Here is a 21308-nt window from a genome sequence, read left to right as displayed (position 1 = left end):
TCAATCTTTGAGTTTGATAGTCAAAGATTGTTTCTATGGCAAGTTTAAATTATTTTGTAACTTTTTAAGATTTTAAATTATTGATGTTTTCTTCTTGACTTTGGTAAATGTGTTTGATAGACAACATACATTCATAATCTTTTAACCGTAACATTAATTTTCAATTTGTAAAAATCTTCTTTTTTTTTTTGCCAAAGCATTTCAATTTTCAACTTTTATGTATTATATAGTTTATAAATTCAATTCACATGTTCTTGTTAATTGTTTCAGCGTAAAGACCAAATGTCCATTTTAGATTTCATGACATCTAGCAAGAAAAGAAAAGTCACAGGTCAGGATAGGAAACACAAGCGCTTGAAGACAGACAATGGTGTAAAGTGTGATGTCATAGATCTGATAGAGGATGATATATCTGTGATGAACAGCGATGAGTCCGTGGACGAGCTTTCTGTGATAGAGGATGAGGAATCTATGGCCAAGGAGGACCAAGTAGAGGTAGAGGTAGATGATTTGTTAGACGAGGATGACAACATTTCTGGTGGCTGTTTAAATGATATCAGTCTTAATCATCCTGGTAAACGTTGTGAAAAACGGAAGAATTTTGTTGAAATAGATGACGAATCGTTTGTAGACAATTCGTCAAATGATGAAGATCTTTCTGATGATTGTTTAGGTGATATCAGTCTCAATCATCGTCCAGGAAAACATAAAACTTCTTTTTTGAAAACTAACACCATAAAGGAAGATGTCACTGACGGTAAAACCCCATCAAAATCTTCTCAGAAACGTGGAAAATCTCTTACAAATGCAAAATCACAGAAGCTAGCAAATGTTTGTCTAGATTTCATGGATGAGGATGATGATTTTGTTGCTACTCCTGGAAAAACACTTAATACAACAAGGAAAACTATAGTTGAAAGAAGAGCTGCTTCAACGTCTAAAAAGACAAAGATGGAGAAGAGTAAACCATATATCAAATTACGAAGAAAGTTGAGTCTGTGTCAGACAGACACTGACCTTATTAGCGCATCACACGAAGATAACGATGTCATGTGGAGCTGTTCAGTGTGTACGTTCTTAAATCATGTTGATCTACCATACTGTGAAATGTGTAACAAGGCAAAACCTTCAGTGACAAATTGTCAGAGTAGGGTAAGAAAGGATACAATAGTTGGACTCTCATCCCAGACAAACTTTAACATGTTTCAAAGCTCTTGTAGTTCACAGGAGCAAAATATGAAGTCAAGTGAAAATGTTGATTCTTGTAGATCACAAAACATGAAAATGATGACAGAAGCGAGTAGTATGAGCAGTCCACTGAAGGGTCAGCTGTATACAGAGGACAAGGAAAGTTCTAATAGTACAAGCCAACATATCCAATCTCAATGTGGAAAATCTGTTGGAAACAATAAATGTGGTAAATCTAGTCTATCCTCTGCTACCATTCCAGTAACCTTGACAGTGCACAAAAGGGAGAGTACTACCTTTGAGGAGTTGGAGGAGAATGGGGACACATCCTTAAGCTTGGAAGTGACTAGTAAGGATGGCAGTGAGTCCTTATTTTCAGATGTTACAAACAATATGGATGATATTTCTTCTTTTTCCACAGATTCTGACTCTTATGCAGAGAAGGATTTGGAGAAAACTATCTGTGATTTTGATGACAGTGACCTTGACATTGGATCTCAGTTTGACCTTCAGTTTGAATCGGAACTTGACTCTGAAACTAAACCTCAGACAGAGATGACCGAAGGTGACAATAACCAAGGTGAAGCCACAAATTCCAGATTCAGTGAAAAAGACAGTGAGGAAGACAAGAGGATGATAGAAAAAGAAGAAGGGATAGAAGGTGTGATGGATGATATATTTGAGGATGACTGGGAGGAAGAAGTGATGACACAGTACAACTCACAAGGTGAGAGGTCACAGTATAACTCACAAGGTGAGAGGTCACGGTACAACTCACAAGGTGAGAGGTCACAGTACAACTCACAAGGTGAGAGGTGACGGTACAACTCACAAGGTGAGAGTTCACAGTACAACTCACAAGGTGAGAGGTCACAGTACAACTCACAAGGTCAGAGTTATAAAGGCTAATGTTGCTGATTAGTGATGATATATTATATGTGATATGTTAGCCAAGGTGTGAAGAGATGTGTTTTAAGCAGTGAGATTTTTGCTTTAGGCTTTACCACGAAGATTATTCATGGATATACTATAATTTATTTTGCATGTGATTAAATTTCAAATATTTCGCAAGTAATAAACAAATTGTAAAAATTGATTGCCGCAAAAATGTTTTTAGGATATTTGAAATAGCACCATATGAATGTGAAAAGGTCATTAGGCATGAATACACAAAAATAAGTCACCACAAAAATAAAGTGGTTAACAGTATGTAAAGGTATTCGCTCTTGTAATTAAAGGTAGGTTTCGCCCAATGAAATATAAAAACTACGAAATTGAAATTTATCCTGTACATAGATATAATCTTCAGATCATTTTCAATGCATACAGCTAACAATATGGGTGGTCAGTTGCCTAGCTTGACCAGGAAAATACTCCTCTAAAAATAGAGTGAAGTCAAGCTTTACATAGAACATGACGTATTTTTTTCCAAAACGAGGCCGCATCAACAAACGGAAGCGTGCAACAAAATGTCAGATAGTAGTGACAGTCTTGACACGGCATGTTTAGTTAAAAAAACAACAACAACGAATCGAAATGCGATGGTCTGTTTATACATATAATCTAAAACACTTCATGTTACTTACATACGCTCGCTAGCTTTGTACACCAAATATACATGTAGTTAGTCTGCGGCTGTTTGTGCGCTGGCATATGTGTTGAAATTTAACTCACCACGTGCAATGCCGTTACACGAGTCCCAACAGATCGGGCAAGTTCCACTTGAGATGTGGCTTCTGTTTCTTCTATTGTACATGCCATCTCTGAATTTAATTCCCTATAGATATCCTAGGGTGCTACCGAATCCATTATAATTTCCTCCAATTTGTTGCCGATTCAGATATATTTTTCTTTATCTCACACACTTTCGTTCAGCCATTTTGTTTACTTTTAGTGCGTGACACTGCGCATGCGCGAAAATTCGACAACACAAACCATCATAGCTTCATTTGCATACTATTTTGTCTGACGGACACCGTAATAAAATCAAGGATTTCCTTCAATTTTGTATTCAAGACACATTTGTTCAATCTCAAACACATAAAGAAATTAAATTGAGGTATTTTAATATGTTTTTTCATCTTTTCTTCCTTTTATCGCATTTCACAAAAATATTTATTTGGTTGGGCAAAACCTACCTTTAAAACAATACTGTATTGATTTAGTTAACAATAAGCTAGGAAAAATTGATAAATTCCATTATTGTTAATATATAACTGTACCTTTGATTTTATAAAGGAAATGCATCACAAGATACTAGTCCGTCCACCAATGTACGTGTGGTAGATTTGGACAATGTAACAGTCCACAGCCATCTGTTATACTGCTGTAGTCGGTACACTGGACGAGTCTACCTGTACAACCATGTAAGTACTGTCAATACCTATTATCAGTTCAAATATAAAGAACATAACGTCTCATTTGAGAAATTGACTATGAAAAGGAAACTCCCTCAAAGACAGTATACATTTTGGGTCATGCTTAATGTAGAGCTTGTTAACATGTCTGATTTATATTAAAGGAGGGCCGTTCCCTGGATTCTAATTTGCTACCCTTAGATGTAGAGCTTGGTATTATGTCTGATTTATATTACAGTAGGGCCGTTCTCTGGATTCTAACTTCCTACCCTTAGATGTAGAGCTTGGTATCATGTCTGATTTATATTACAGGCGGGCCGTTCTCTGGATTCTAACTACCTACCCTTAGATGTAGAGCTTGGTATCATGTCTGATTTATATTACAGTAGGGCCGTTCTCTGGATTCTAACTACCTACCTTTAGATGTAGAGCTTGGTAACATGTCTGATTTATATTACAGTAGGGCCGTTCCTTGGATTCTAACTTCCTACCTTTAGATGTAGAGCTTGGTATCATGTCTTATATATATTACAGTAGGGCCGTTCTCTGGATTCTAACTTCCTACCCTTAGATGTAGAGCTTGGTATCATGTCTTATATATATTACAGGCGGGCCGTTCTCTGGATTCTAACTTCCTACCTTTAGATGTAGAGCTTGGTAACATGTCTTATATATATTACAGGCGGGCCGTTCTCTGGATTCTAACTTCCTACCTTTAGATGTAGAGCTTGGTATCATGTCTTATATGTATTACAGGCGGGCCGTTCTCTGGATTCTAACTTCCTACCTTTAGATGTAGAGCTTGGTATCATGTCTTATATATATTACAGGAGGGCCGTTCTCTGGATTCTAACTTCCTACCTTTAGATGTAGAGCTTGGTATCATGTCTGATTTATATTACAGTAGGGCCGTTCTCTGGATTCTAACTTCCTACCTTTAGATGTAGAGCTTGGTATCATGTCTTATATATATTACAGTAGGGCCGTTCTCTGGATTCTAACTTCCTACCCTTAGATGTAGAGCTTGGTATCATGTCTGATTTATATTACAGTAGGGCCGTTCTCTGGATTCTAACTTCCTACCTTTAGATGTAGAGCTTGGTATCATGTCTTATATATATTACAGGAGGGCCGTTCTCTGGATTCTAACTTCCTACCTTTAGATGTAGAGCTTGGTATCATGTCTGATTTATATTACAGGCGGGCCGTTCTCTGGATTCTAACTTCCTACCTTTAGATGTAGAGCTTGGTAACATGTCTTATATATATTACAGGCGGGCCGTTCTCTGGATTCTAACTACCTACCTTTAGATGTAGAGCTTGGTAACATGTCTTATATATATTACAGTAGGGCCGTTCTCTGGATTCTAACTACCTACCCTTAGATGTAGAGCTTGGTAACATGTCTTATATATATTACAGGCGGGCCGTTCTCTGGATTCTAACTTCCTACCTTTAGATGTAGAGCTTGGTATCATGTCTGATTTATATTACAGTAGGGCAGTTCTCTGGATCCTAACTTCCTACCTTTAGATGTAGAGCTTGGTAACATGTCTTATATATATTACAGGCGGGCCGTTCTCTGGATTCTAACTTCCTACCTTTAGATGTAGAGCTTGGTATCATGTCTTATATATATTACAGGAGGGCCGTTCTCTGGATTCTAACTTCCTACCTTTAGATGTAGAGCTTGGTAACATGTCTTATATATATTACAGTAGGGCCGTTCTCTGGATTCTAACTTCCTACCTTTAGATGTAGAGCTTGGTAACTTGTCTGATTTATATTACAGTAGGGCCGTTCTCTGGATTCTAACTTCCTACCTTTAGATGTAGAGCTTGGTAACATGTCTTATATATATTACAGGCGGGCCGTTCTCTGGATTCTAACTTCCTACCTTTAGATGTAGAGCTTGGTATCATGTCTGATTTATATTACAGTAGGGCCGTTCTCTGGATTCTAACTTCCTACCTTTAGATGTAGAGCTTGGTAACATGTCTTATATATATTACAGGAGGGCCGTTCTCTGGATTCTAACTTCCTACCTTTAGATGTAGAGCTTGGTATCATGTCTTATATATATTACAGGAGGGCCGTTCTCTGGATTCTAACTTCCTACCTTTAGATGTAGAGCTTGGTAACATGTCTTATATATATTACAGGCGGGCCGTTCTCTGGATTCTAACTTCCTACCTTTAGATGTAGAGCTTGGTATCATGTCTTATATATATTACAGGAGGGCCGTTCTCTGGATTCTAACTTCCTACCTTTAGATGTAGAGCTTGGTAACATGTCTTATATATATTACAGGCGGGCCGTTCTCTGGATTCTAACTTCCTACCTTTAGATGTAGAGCTCGGTAACATGTCTGATATATGTATTACAGTAGGGCCGTTCTCTGGATTCTAACTACCTACCTTTAGATGTAGAGCTTGGTATCATGTCTGATTTATATTACAGTAGGGCCGTTCTCTGGATTCTAACTTCCTACCTTTAGATGTAGAGCTTGGTATCATGTCTTATATGTATTACAGGCGGGCCGTTCTCTGGATTCTAACTACCTACCTTTAGATGTAGAGCTTGGTATCATGTCTTATATATATTACAGGCGGGCCGTTCTCTGGATTCTAACTTCCTACCTTTAGATGTAGAGCTTGGTATCATGTCTGATTTATATTACAGTAGGGCCGTTCTCTGGATTCTAACTTCCTACCTTTAGATGTAGAGCTTGGTATCATGTCTGATTTATATTACAGTAGGGCCGTTCTCTGGATTCTAACTACCTACTTTTAGATGTAGAGCTTGGTATCATGTCTTATATATATTACAGGCGGGCCGTTCTCTGGATTCTAACTTCCTACCTTTAGATGTAGAGCTTGGTATCATGTCTGATTTATATTACAGTAGGGCCGTTCTCTGGATTCTAACTTCCTACCTTTAGATGTAGAGCTTGGTAACATGTCTTATATATATTACAGGCGGGCCGTTCTCTGGATTCTAACTTCCTACCTTTAGATGTAGAGCTTGGTAACATGTCTTATATGTATTACAGGAGGGCCGTTCTCTGGATTCTAACTTCCTACCTTTAGATGTAGAGCTTGGTATCATGTCTTATATGTATTACAGGAGGGCCGTTCTCTGGATCCTAACTTCCTACCTTTAGATGTAGAGCTTGGTAACATGTCTTATATATATTACAGTAGGGCCGTTCTCTGGATTCTAACTTCCTACCCTTAGATGTAGAGCTTGGTAACATGTCTGATTTATATTACAGGAGGGCCGTTCTCTGGATTCTAACTTCCTACCCTTAGATGTAGAGCTTGGTATCATGTCTGATTTATATTACAGGCGGGCCGTTCTCTGGATTCTAACTACCTACCTTTAGATGTAGAGCTTGGTATCATGTCTGATTTATATTACAGTAGGGCCGTTCTCTGGATTCTAACTTCCTACCTTTAGATGTAGAGCTTGGTATCATGTCTTATATGTATTACAGGCGGGCCGTTCTCTGGATTCTAACTACCTACCTTTAGATGTAGAGCTTGGTATCATGTCTTATATGTATTACAGGCGGGCCGTTCTCTGGATTCTAACTTCCTACCTTTAGATGTAGAGCTTGGTAACATGTCTTATATATTTTACAGGCGGGCCGTTCTCTGGATTCTAACTTCCTACCTTTAGATGTAGAGCTTGGTATCAAGTCTGATATTATATTACAGTAGGGCCGTTCTCTGGATTCTAACTACCTACCTTTAGATGTAGAGCTTGGTATCATGTCTGATTTATATTACAGTAGGGCCGTTCTCTGGATTCTAACTTCCTACCTTTAGATGTAGAGCTTGGTATCATGTCTTATATGTATTACAGGCGGGCCGTTCTCTGGATTCTAACTTCCTACCTTTAGATGTAGAGCTTGGTATCATGTCTTATATATATTACAGTAGGGCCGTTCTCTGGATTCTAACTACCTACCTTTAGATGTAGAGCTTGGTATCATGTCTTATATATATTACAGTAGGGCCGTTCTCTGGATTCTAACTTCCTACCTTTAGATGTAGAGCTTGGTATCATGTCTTATATATATTACAGTAGGGCCGTTCTCTGGATTCTAACTTCCTACCTTTAGATGTAGAGCTTGGTATCATGTCTTATATATATTACAGGCGGGCCCGTTCTCTGGATTCTAACTTCCTACCTTTGTAGAGCTTGTATCATGTCTTTCTAACTCCTACCTTTAGATGTAGAGCTTGGTATGGCGGGCCGTTCCTGGATTCTAACTTACCTTTAGATGTAGAGCTTGGTACATGTCTATTATATTACAGGGGCCGTTCTCTGGATTCTAACTTCCTACCTTTAGATGTAGAGCTTGGTATCATGTCTTATATATATTACAGGCGGGCCGTTCTCTGGATTCTAACTACCTACCTTTAGATGTAGAGCTTGGTAACATGTCTTATATATATTACAGGAGGGCCGTTCTCTGGATTCTAACTACCTACCTTTAGATGTAGAGCTTGGTAACATGTCTTATATATATTACAGTAGGGCCGTTCTCTGGATTCTAACTTCCTACCTTTAGATGTAGAGCTTGGTAACATGTCTTATATATATTACAGTAGGGCCGTTCTCTGGATTCTAACTTCCTACCTTTAGATGTAGAGCTTGGTAACATGTCTATATATATTACAGTAGGGCCGTTCTCTGGATTCTAACTTCCTACCTTTAGATGTAGAGCTTGGTATCATGTCTGATTTATATTACAGTAGGGCCGTTCTCTGGATTCTAACTTCCTACCTTTAGATGTAGAGCTTGGTAACATGTCTTATATATATTACAGTAGGGCCGTTCTCTGGATTCTAACTTCCTACCTTTAGATGTAGAGCTTGGTATCATGTCTTATATATATTACAGTAGAGGGCCGTTCTCTGGATTCTAACTTCCTACCTTTAGATGTAGAGCTTGGTATCATGTCTTTTATTATTACAGGCGGGCCGTTCTCTGGATTCTAACTACCTACCTTTAGATGTAGAGCTTGGTAACATGTCTTATATATATTACAGGAGGGCCGTTCTCTGGATTCTAACTACCTACCTTTAGATGTAGAGCTTGGTATCATGTCTTATATATATTACAGTAGGGCCGTTCTCTGGATTCTAACTTCCTACCTTTAGATGTAGAGCTTGGTATCATGTCTTATATGTATTACAGGCGGGCCGTTCTCTGGATTCTAACTACCTACCTTTAGATGTAGAGCTTGGTAACATGTCTTATATATATTACAGGTGGGCCGTTCTCTGGATTCTAACTTCCTACCTTTAGATGTAGAGCTTGGTATCATGTCTTATATGTATTACAGGCGGGCCGTTCTCTGGATTCTAACTACCTACCTTTAGATGTAGAGCTTGGTATCATGTCTTATATATATTACAGTAGGGCCGTTCTCTGGATTCTAACTTCCTACCTTTAGATGTAGAGCTTGGTATCATGTCTTATATATATTACAGGCGGGCCGTTCTCTGGATTCTAACTACCTACCTTTAGATGTAGAGCTTGGTATCATGTCTTATATATATTACAGTAGGGCCGTTCTCTGGATTCTAACTTCCTACCTTTAGATGTAGAGCTTGGTATCATGTCTTATATGTATTACAGGCGGGCCGTTCTCTGGATTCTAACTACCTACCTTTAGATGTAGAGCTTGGTATCATGTCTTATATGTATTACAGGCGGGCCGTTCTCTGGATTCTAACTACCTACCTTTAGATGTAGAGCTTGGTAACATGTCTTATATATATTACAGGCGGGCAGTTCTCTGGATCCTAACTTCCTACCTTTAGATGTAGAGCTTGGTAACATGTCTTATATATATTACAGGCGGGCCGTTCTCTGGATTCTAACTTCCTACCTTTAGATGTAGAGCTTGGTATCATGTCTGATTTATATTACAGTAGGGCCGTTCTCTGGATTCTAACTTCCTACCTTTAGATGTAGAGCTTGGTATCATGTCTTATATATATTACAGGAGGGCCGTTCTCTGGATTCTAACTTCCTACCTTTAGATGTAGAGCTTGGTAACATGGTATCATGTCTTATATGTATTACAGGCGGGCCGTTCTCTGGATTCTAACTTCCTACCTTTAGATGTAGAGCTTGGTATCATGTCTGATTTATATTACAGTAGGGCCGTTCTCTGGATTCTAACTTCCTACCCTTAGATGTAGAGCTTGGTATCATGTCTGATTTATATTACAGGCGGGCCGTTCTCTGGATTCTAACTTCCTACCTTTAGATGTAGAGCTTGGTAACATGTCTTATATATATTACAGGAGGGCCGTTCTCTGGATTCTAACTTCCTACCTTTAGATGTAGAGCTTGGTATCATGTCTTATATGTATTACAGGAGGGCCGTTCTCTGGATTCTAACTTCCTACCTTTAGATGTAGAGCTTGGTATCATGTCTTATATTATATTTACAGTAGGGCCGTTCTCTGGATTCTAACTTCCTACCTTTAGATGTAGAGCTTGGTAACTTGTCTGATTTATATTACAGTAGGGCCGTTCTCTGGATTCTAACTTCCTACCCTTAGATGTAGAGCTTGGTATCATGTCTGATTTATATTACAGTAGGGCCGTTCTCTGGATTCTAACTTCCTACCTTTAGATGTAGAGCTTGGTAACTTGTCTGATTTATATTACAGTAGGGCCGTTCTCTGGATTCTAACTTCCTACCTTTAGATGTAGAGCTTGGTATCATGTCTGATTTATATTACAGGCGGGCCGTTCTCTGGATTCTAACTTCCTACCTTTAGATGTAGAGCTTGGTAACATGTCTTATATATATTACAGGAGGGCCGTTCTCTGGATTCTAACTTCCTACCTTTAGATGTAGAGCTTGGTATCATGTCTTATATGTATTACAGGAGGGCCGTTCTCTGGATTCTAACTTCCTACCTTTAGATGTAGAGCTTGGTATCATGTCTGATTTATATTACAGTAGGGCCGTTCTCTGGATTCTAACTTCCTACCTTTAGATGTAGAGCTTGGTAACTTGTCTGATTTATATTACAGTAGGGCCGTTCTCTGGATTCTAACTTCCTACCTTTAGATGTAGAGCTTGGTATCATGTCTGATTTATATTACAGGCGGGCCGTTCTCTGGATTCTAACTTCCTACCTTTAGATGTAGAGCTTGGTATCATGTCTTATATGTATTACAGGCGGGCCGTTCTCTGGATTCTAACTTCCCTACCTTTAGATGTAGAGCTTAGTATCATGTCTGATTTATATTACAGGAGGGCCGTTCTCTGGATTCTAACTTCCTACCTTTAGATGTAGAGCTTGGTAACATGTCTTATATATATTACAGGCGGGCCGTTCTCTGGATTCTAACTTCCTACCTTTAGATGTAGAGCTTAGTATCATGTCTGATTTATATTACAGGAGGGCCGTTCTCTGGATTCTAACTACCTACCTTTAGATGTAGAGCTTGGTAACATGTCTTATATGTATTACAGGCGGGCCGTTCTCTGGATTCTAACTTCCTACCTTTAGATGTAGAGCTTGGTATCATGTCTTATATGTATTACAGGCGGGCCGTTCTCTGGATTCTAACTACCTACCTTTAGATGTAGAGCTTAGTATCATGTCTGATTTATATTACAGGAGGGCCGTTCTCTGGATTCTAACTTCCTACCTTTAGATGTAGAGCTTGGTATCATGTCTGATTTATATTACAGGCGGGCCGTTCTCTGGATTCTAACTACCTACCCTTAGATGTAGAGCTTGGTATCATGTCTGATATATATATTACAGGAGGGCCGTTCTCTGGATTCTAACTTCCTACCTTTAGATGTAGAGCTTGGTATCATGTCTTATATGTATTACAGGCGGGCCGTTCTCTGGATTCTAACTTCCTACCCTTAGATGTAGAGCTTGGTATCATGTCTTATATGTATTACAGGCGGGCCGTTCTCTGGATTCTAACTTCCTACCTTTAGATGTAGAGCTTGGTAACATGTCTTATATATATTACAGGCGGGCCGTTCTCTGGATTCTAACTTCCTACCCTTAGATGTAGAGCTTGGTATCATGTCTGATATATATATTACAGGAGGGCCGTTCTCTGGATTCTAACTTCCTACCTTTAGATGTAGAGCTTGGTATCATGTCTTATATGTATTACAGGCGGGCCGTTCTCTGGATTCTAACTTCCTACCTTTAGATGTAGAGCTTGGTATCATGTCTTATATATATATTACAGGCGGGCCGTTCTCTGGATTCTAACTTCCTACCTTTAGATGTAGAGCTTGGTATCATGTCTTATATATATTACAGGAGGGCCGTTCTCTGGATTCTAACTTCCTACCTTTAGATGTAGAGCTTGGTATCATGTCTTATATGTATTACAGGCGGGCCGTTCTCTGGATTCTAACTTCCTACCTTTAGATGTAGAGCTTGGTATCATGTCTTATATATGTATTACAGTAGGGCCGTTCTCTGGATTCTAACTTCCTACCTTTAGATGTAGAGCTTGGTAACATGTCTTATATGTATTACAGGCGGGCCGTTCTCTGGATTCTAACTTCCTACCTTTAGATGTAGAGCTTGGTAACATGTCTTATATGTATTACAGGCGGGCCGTTCTCTGGATTCTAACTTCCTACCTTTAGATGTAGAGCTTGGTATCATGTCTGATATATGTATTACAGTAGGGCCGTTCTCTGGATTCTAACTTCCTACCTTTAGATGTAGAGCTTGGTATCATGTCTGATTTATATTACAGTAGGGCCGTTCTCTGGATTCTAACTTCCTACCTTTAGATGTAGAGCTTGGTAACATGTCTTATATGTATTACAGGCGGGCCGTTCTCTGGATTCTAACTTCCTACCTTTAGATGTAGAGCTTGGTAACATGTCTTATATGTATTACAGGCGGGCCGTTCTCTGGATTCTAACTTCCTACCTTTAGATGTAGAGCTTGGTATCATGTCTTATATATATTACAGGCGGGCCGTTCTCTGGATTCTAACTTCCTACCTTTAGATGTAGAGCTTGGTAACATGTCTTATATATATTACAGGGCGTTCTCTGGATTCTAACTTCCTACCTTTAGATGTAGAGCTTGGTACATGTTCTCTGGATTCTAACTTCCTACCTTTAGATGTAGAGCTTGGTATCATGTCTTATATATATTACAGGCGGGCCGTTCTCTGGATTCTAACTTCCTACCTTTAGATGTAGAGCTTGGTAACATGTCTTATATATATTACAGTAGGGCCGTTCTCTGGATTCTAACTTCCTACCTTTAGATGTAGAGCTTGGTAACATGTCTTATATATATTACAGTAGGGCCGTTCTCTGGATTCTAACTTCCTACCTTTAGATGTAGAGCTTGGTATCATGTCTTATATATATTACAGTAGGGCCGTTCTCTGGATTCTAACTTCCTACCTTTAGATGTAGAGCTTGGTAACATGTCTTATATGTATTACAGGCGGGCCGTTCTCTGGATTCTAACTTCCTACCTTTAGATGTAGAGCTTGGTAACATGTCTTATATATATTACAGGCGGGCCGTTCTCTGGATTCTAACTTCCTACCCTTAGATGTAGAGCTTGGTAACATGTCTTATATATATTACAGGAGGGCCGTTCTCTGGATTCTAACTTCCTACCTTTAGATGTAGAGCTTGGTATCATGTCTGATTTATATTACAGGCGGGCCGTTCTCTGGATTCTAACTTCCTACCTTTAGATGTAGAGCTTGGTAACTTGTCTGATTTATATTACAGTAGGGCCGTTCTCTGGATTCTAACTTCCTACCTTTAGATGTAGAGCTTGGTAACATGTCTGATATATATTACAGGAGGGCCGTTCTCTGGATTCTAACTACCTACCTTTAGATGTAGAGCTTGGTAACATGTCTTATATATATTACAGGCGGGCCGTTCTCTGGATTCTAACTTCCTACCTTTAGATGTAGAGCTTGGTATCATGTCTGATTTATATTACAGTAGGGCCGTTCTCTGGATTCTAACTTCCTACCCTTAGATGTAGAGCTTGGTATCATGTCTGATTTATATTACAGGCGGGCCGTTCTCTGGATTCTAACTACCTACCCTTAGATGTAGAGCTTGGTATCATGTCTGATTTATATTACAGTAGGGCCGTTCTCTGGATTCTAACTTCCTACCCTTAGATGTAGAGCTTGATAACATGTCTGATTTATATTACAGTAGGGCCGTTCCCTGGATACTAACTACCTACCCTTAGATGTAGAGCTTGGTAAAATGTCTGATTTATATTACAGTAGGGCCGTTCCCTGGATACTAACTTCCTACCCTTAGATGTAGAGCTTGGTAAAATGTCTGATTTATATTACTGTAGGGCCGTTCCTTGGATTCTAACTTCCTACCCTTAGATGTAGAGCTTGGTAACATGTCTGATTTATATTACAGGAGGGCCGTTCGCTGGATTCTTACTTCCTACCTTTAGATGTAGAGCTTGGTAACGTGTCTGATTTATATTACAGGAAGCCCGTTCGCTGGATTCTAACTTCCTACCCTTAGATGTAGAGCTTGGAAACCAGGATGCATTACCTGACCTGCTACTTCATCCTGAAAACTTGAGGCTGGCGGAGAGGTTTGTCAGGGAGTGGAACAGGTAAGTGAACATCTATTATTACAAAATGAGACTTAAGAAATTTAATGGCATTCTCTTGGTATAACTTATTCACCCCTGAAGACACATTAGACTGTTCTAAATCAATGGCTAGACAAGTGCATTATAAATTTTTAGGGATGAATGAGTTGAATATCTGTCTAATGGAATTAATTCACATACCACGTGATACCTGATATCAATTGTGCAGGACTAGTGTCGCCAGTGGTAATGGAACGTAACTATTTGTTATCTTCCTGCTGAAATGACATTAGCGCGGGATATTATCTTTTGACGTCACCAATAGAAACAATAGTCCTGCACAAACCTTATCGGGTATCATGTGGTACGTGAATTATTCCCATTTTTCATGTCTTTTCTGTTTATAAGGTGTAAATAACCTTAATTCACCATACACCATGAAGACCTTGATCTACAATCCAGTAATTTGTATTATGACTGTGTTTTAGAACTAAAGTCTATTTGTATACCTCAGTTTAAATAGGGACCATTGATACCTAGTGCTGTCTGCTTTATTCCATATGTTGATTTGTTTTGTTTATGACAGCTTGACTGAAACTAAACGGAGATTAATCATGAAGAGTGGAATTAAGTTCACAAGTCCGATGAGAGCGTACGAGGATTTACGTAGTGGGAAAACTCACTGCTCCCAGAGACACATCACCAAGGTATGTTATTTTCTAGAGGTACCAGTATATTGTCTTTGTGTATTATAGGGTAGGCATCGATTGTGACATCACTATTTATTGGTTGAATTAATATGACGTGACGTTTCACTCACAAAAAATAATATTACAATTGATACCTAGCCGCAAAGGCAGACAACTCTGTTGTATGCAAATATAAAATACCAAGAATGTCAAAGATTTGCAAAAATTTGAAATGTTGTTGCAGGATATTGACCAAGGAAGTCAGAAAAGTTAAGGTATTGGATCTTTGGTAATTTTGGAAGTTATGCTTAATTCATGACCAATTCATACATTGATTTTACAAGTCTACATATAGACATACATTATTTCCATATGGAACTTTGATGGAACCGTGGGAGCTTGACTTTATTTATGATTTGATTACTGTTTATCTAAAAATGTTAGAAATATAAGGTTTGTTCAAGGATGGGCTCTATGGTTTCTTAGACAAGAACAAAAAATGGTCCAAATTGTCATAATTTCCACATTTTTATAATACATATTTCGGATGGTTACCATGACAACTAAACCTGCAGAACTTTTATTACAATTAAATCACGGATGTACTATAAATGTCAAATCCAACAAGTTAGATACTAAATACTGCAGTATCGTAATGAAACTTAGACGGATTCAGGGGCCAAAAAGGTTCTTAACAATACATAGTCATTTGATTTTTATTTAAATGTAAACTCCTTTCTTTAAACAGGAAGACTTGGCATCAAGAGCCATTAGCAAGGCACAGGAAGTTAAAGGGTCAACCAGGGTCATAAGTAGACCTCAAACTAAAGGTCAAAGTTCAGTCAGAGGTGAAGGGTGTAGTACAACAGAAGCCCAGTCAGAAGGATTTGTACAGGTGAGAATTTTAATACATGTTTGGTATCATCATTTTTGCCATCAGAGTGCCATCATATGTATCCAAACCATGAAATCAAGAATGGGGAATATATTGCTTTGAACGTCTTTCAGGTGGTATTCATAGCCATTATGAATGCCAACTGGACAGAGGTAAACATGAAGCACTTAAATCTTTGTGTGTCCCACCCATTCTCCTCCCATCCCAATCCAATATCAACAAGAGCATTTAACTTTTGCAGAAATATCTTGGGTCTCCATGGTTTGCTAGTTTAGTTCATGTATGAATGAGTCTTGAGATTTCTACCTGTGGTTCAACCCAGTAAACATTGGTTGCAATTTGAACTATGGAAAAGTTTTGATATTGACACCACAATTTGTCAGTTATACGAAGTGATTAGTGAGAATGCAAATTTATAGCTTAAGCCTTTCTGCAGTTCCATTAATGCACCAGTATGTTTTTGTTTGCAAGGCTGTATCTGAGGACGGCACACCTTTATGTTTACACTGCTGTAAGCCATACCAGAACAAGCTGTTGGGACGTGACACCATCACTAGTACAGAGAAGGCCTGGTCCATGCGTTTCTGTTCTAGAACATGTATGGATACCTACTGGGTAAGTCCAGTGTTACACTATGATGCTGAGACTGTAAACCAACTTAATTTCGTGTGGTTCATTTACGCGAATTCCGTGATCAAGGTAAATTTACAAATGATTATCTTCTCAAATTGATATCTTCCACAATTCTTGCACCATTAAATTCAAGTATATTTCCATTCAATTTGAAATCTGTGAAACTTAATCTCTGTGAAAATGTTTTGAAACGGAAATCGCAAAATTAAGTAACCGCGAAAGATAATTGGTTCAAAGTACTCAATTTTGGGAGTAGTATCATATCAATATTTGAATTACGTTTAAAGTATGATACGTATTAGATCAGTGAAGTATGAAATAATGGTGCTTTTAGCCTTTGAGGATTCAAACTCACTATAAGTAACCATATCAATGCTAAATACTACAAGGATCAGTTTAGCTATAGATGGCAGTTATTAAATGTATATTCTAAAATGTTTTAACTCAAATTATTTTCAACTGCAGATGAAGACGAATTCCCAGTATGGTCGAGACAAGCTGTTTGAAGCAGAGCACGGTAAATGCCAGTTGTGTGGATTTGAAGCACACTCATTCTTCAGACAAATCAGGTAGGCTCTGAATACCTCAAGTTTGGGGCCGCAGTGGTCAAGTGGGTACGATGTGCCAACACATTACCACAAGTCCTCCACCTCTGGGTCACATGCTTGAATGTATTGCAAGGTATTGAACGGTTGGCTAGTTGGTAGTTATTCTCTCTATTTAAACCTGCCATGTCCTGTTGGCTACAAGCTTCGCTAAAGATAATTAGCCTGGATTACCAGAAAGTGAACTGCACAGCAATGAGGGAAATCCTATTTTAATGCCAGCACATAAAATTTTGGGAAGGGGTTATTAGGTCACCTGAGACGAAGTCTCAAGTGACCTATTCTAATCGCCTTTTGTCCGTCATCGTGCGTTGTGCGTCGTATGGTGATAAACAATTTACTTTTTCGACTTCTTCTCCAAAACTACTGAACAAAATTTGTTGAAATTTTGCAGAAACCTTCCATAGCCAAAGGTCAACCAAAATTGTGAATTATATGGTCCCAGCCCCCCAGGGGCCTGAGGGGTGGGGCCAAAAGGGGTCAAATAGGCTAAAACTTCAAAAATCTTCTTCTGAAATTCCAGAAATGGTAGAATCAAATACTCTTCATAGATTGAAAGGTCTTGAGGTCCTTTACAAAAATTGTGAATTTTATGACCCTGGGGTCTCACGTTCCCCCCTAGGGAGGGGGTAAAGTTTTCTATAGTTTATATAGGGAAAAGACATTTTAGAGCATTATTTTCTCATTTGAAATAGGAAATAAGTCAAATGATGTCCGAATTATCAGTATGAGATGAGCATTGAATCCTATTAACAATTTTTCCACAACTGACCCCCAGGGGCCTGAGGGGTGGGGCCAAAAGAGGTCAAATAGGCTAAAACTTCAAAATCTTCTTCTGAAATTCCAGAAATGGTAGAATCAAATACTCTTCATTGATTGAAAGGTCTTGAGGTCCTTTACAAAAATTGTGAATTATATGACCCTGGGGTCTCACGTTCCCCCCTAGGGAGGGGGTCAAGTTTACTATAGTTTATACAGGGAAAAGACATTTTTCAGCATTATTTGCTCATTTGTAATAGGAAATAAGTCAAATGTTGTCCGAATTATCAGTATGAGATGAGCATTGAATCCTATTAACAATTTTTCCACGACTGACCCCTAGGGGTCTGAGGGTTGGGGCCAAAAGGGGTCAAATAGGCTAAAACTTCAAAAATCTTCTTCTGAAATTCCAGAAATGGTAGAATCAAATACTCTTCATTGATTGAAAGTTCTTGAGGTCCTTTACAAAAATTGTGAATTATATGACCCTGGGGTCTCACGTTCCCCCCTAGGGAGGGGGTCAAGTTTACTATAGTTTATACAGGGAAAAGACATTTTTCAGCATTATTTGCTCATTTGTAATAGGAAATAAGTCAAATGTTGTCCGAATTATCAGTATGAGATGAGCATTGAATCCTATTAACAATTTTTCCACGACTGACCCCTAGGGGTCTGAGGGTTGGGGCCAAAAGGGGTCAAATAGGCTAAAACTTCAAAAATCTTCTTCTGAAATTCCAGAAATGGTAGAATCAAATTTTTCATTGATTGAAAGTTCTTGAGGTCCTTTACAAAAATTGTGAATTATATGACCCTGGGGTCTCACGTTCCCCCTGGGGAGGGGGTCAAGTTTACTATAGTTTATACAGGGAAAAGACATTTTTGAGCATTATTTGCTCATTTGTAATCGAAATAAGTCAAATATTGTCAGAATTATCAGTATGAGAAGGCCAGTGAATCTTATTAACAATTTTTCAACGACTGACCCCAAGGAGCCTGAGAGGTGGGGCCAAAAGGGGTCAAATTGGCTAAAACTTCAAAAATCTTCTTCTGAAGTTCCAGAAATGGCAGAATCAAATACTCTTCATAGATTAAAAGGTCTTGAGGTCCTTTACAAAAATTGTGAATTATGACCCTGGGGTCTCACAGTCCCCCTGGGGAGGGGGGTCAAGTTTACTATAGTTTATATAATACATAATTGAGCATTATTTGGTCATGTGTAATAGGAAATGAGTCAAACTTTGTTAGAATTATTAGCCTGAGATAGTATTTTAACATCATATCCATATTGGTCCTCGCCGACCCCCAGGGGCCAGAGGGTGGGGTCAAAATTGGTCAAAATTGCTAAAATTTCAAAAGTCTCCTTCTGAATTTACAAATTTGATGGAACCAAATACTCTTCATAGATTGGAAGGTCTTTTTAAGGCCCTTTACAAAAATTGTGAATTTCATGGCCCTGGCATCTCAGACTTTCCCCTGATTAGGGGTCAAATCTATTTTAATTGATATTGGAAAAACACATTTATGAGCATTATTTGCTTTATTTTCAATAGGTCAAACTTGGTTAGAATTATTACCCTGTGATAGCATTTTAGCATCATATCCATATTGGTCCTGGCCAACCTCCAGGGGTAGATGGGCGGGGCCAAAAGGGGTCAAAATGACTAAAATAAGAAGAAAAAATCTTCTGAATTCACAGATTTGATGGAACCAGATACTCTTCATAGATTGAAAAGTCAGTTATAAAATCACTGACTGGTTTCAAGGGCCTGATTGGCCAATATATAGTGTTTTTGTGTCTTTGTTTCATTCTGTATCCGAACTCAGGTGACCGCTAAGGCCCATGGGCCTCTTGTTAGTGTTTCCAATGTCTATCTTTCATTGCATCTCTTTGTGTTTCAACCTCATCTTACAATTTTACTTTAAAAGAAATTATCATTAGCCTTTCAAGTTTTTCATTTGAATTTTAAATTTGAGGTAAGAAAATTGTGCTCTCAAAGTACCTTTCCGAACCCCCTGGTTCCATTCCTTGTTAATTGGAAATGTCAGCTGTGAACTGAACCTGAAGTAAATATTAAGAATGAACTCATCATTTTATTTCAGAGATAACCCAGATTTAAAACAAAGAGCAGAGCTGATAAACGGTAGTAAGTTCTGTGTGCTGACAGCCAAACAACGGGAGCAGATGACAAAACACCCAGCTGCTGGCCAGGTAAACTCTACTCTATACCAATACCTAATGGTACAGTCAAGATAATCTCAACGAATCAACCAATGCATGAAATGTTAGAAATAGCAATTACAACCTTGTTAACACATTAAAGTCAGAAGGACCATGGTAAGAGAATTTTATCTAAGTCTTAATCAAAAGATATATAAAAAGAGACAAATAAATCACTTCAAATAAAAAAGGGTTCCAGTGATGGGATTTTGGTTCTTTCTATTATGCATTTTCACTATTTACTATTTACCCCAAGAATGTTCTATGGATCAGCCACTGGTTCCTTAAGTTATACAACTTTAAGTTAACAAGCTTCAACTGCACTATAAAATTGGTGACAAGACTGAAGAGTCTTGTATCTAATTCAAACAGATAATTATTTTTCTCCTCCATAAAATCTAATTGTTTTGAAGTTCTCAAAATAGTGTTTAATCACTTTTGTCAAAAACCATTTTAAAATTTCACATTGTTTGATCATGAAAATATATTATCACTCATATTAAATATAAATTAATTGTAATTATGTTTGTTTGTTTAGTTTTGGCACGCTGATCACATCCGTCCTGTATGGGAAGGAGGAGGGGAGTGTGATATTGACAATCTCCGTACCCTATGTGTCTTGTGTCACCAGAACGTCACAACAGAACAGGCAAAGAAACGCGCCCATATCAGGAAACTCGGTCCAGCTACTGGGGATATCTCAATGTTTTTCAAACCTGTCACATTCGCGAAAACAAATAAACACAATAAAAAATTATGATAATGTATATATCTAGGAATTAAGGAAAATAGAAAGAATGACTTCTAGAAAGCAAGTTGTGTCTAGTCATGGCAGATTCAGACAAATCTCAAGTGGATGGTATTTCATATTGAAATTTTAATTGTTAAAAATAAATATCTACATTTAGTTTGAGCAAAATTTTTGTGTTCATTGTTTTTATAGTTTTATATAAGAGTAATAGTGTATTCTATCTCTGTTGGAACTTTGATGCTTAAATCATGGAATTTTGCGCAGTAATCTATAAAAGAGCAGAATTGATTCTTATGAACTTTTGAAAGCAATACATATACAGTACCAACATTGACACTGATTCCAACAACATTTATTTTGTATTTAGTACCAGTTGTTGCTCAGTCACTGTTATCCAAATCCATCCATCTTTTAGGGTTAGGCAGTTGGAGTTATCACCCCCTACTCTCTGATGGTTGGCTTCCAGCTACTCTCGCCTCTGCACATGCACACCCAGCGGGATACTTTCTTTGCCTCTTCCCCATATCTCATGGTCTTCATTTCACTTCCTGTGATGCCATGGCTTCTAAACATCCT

At 38.3% G+C, this 21308-nt stretch overlaps 1 protein-coding gene across 3 annotated transcripts in view; it reads left to right on the top strand.

Moving 5' to 3' along the window:
* LOC138318011 (DNA annealing helicase and endonuclease ZRANB3-like) overlaps positions 1 to 20900 on the top strand; it is a 33202-nt gene extending 12302 nt beyond the window's left edge. For all 3 annotated transcript variants that reach the window (XM_069260026.1, XM_069260027.1, XM_069260028.1), the window contains 9 exons: positions 271 to 1915; positions 3427 to 3554; positions 14073 to 14203; positions 14769 to 14889; positions 15620 to 15766; positions 16238 to 16381; positions 16865 to 16968; positions 19864 to 19972; positions 20520 to 20900. In XM_069260026.1, the coding sequence (XP_069116127.1) occupies positions 271 to 1915; positions 3427 to 3554; positions 14073 to 14203; positions 14769 to 14889; positions 15620 to 15766; positions 16238 to 16381; positions 16865 to 16968; positions 19864 to 19972; positions 20520 to 20741 (2751 nt within the window). In that variant the 3' untranslated portion in view covers positions 20742 to 20900. The remainder of the gene's footprint in view (positions 1 to 270; positions 1916 to 3426; positions 3555 to 14072; positions 14204 to 14768; positions 14890 to 15619; positions 15767 to 16237; positions 16382 to 16864; positions 16969 to 19863; positions 19973 to 20519) is intronic.
* Positions 20901 to 21308: the final 408 nt, after the last annotated feature.

Source organism: Argopecten irradians, chromosome 3, assembly GCF_041381155.1.
Source record: "Argopecten irradians isolate NY chromosome 3, Ai_NY, whole genome shotgun sequence".
NCBI lineage: Eukaryota > Metazoa > Mollusca > Bivalvia > Pectinida > Pectinidae > Argopecten > Argopecten irradians.
This window is presented reverse-complemented; position numbering and strand designations above follow the sequence as displayed.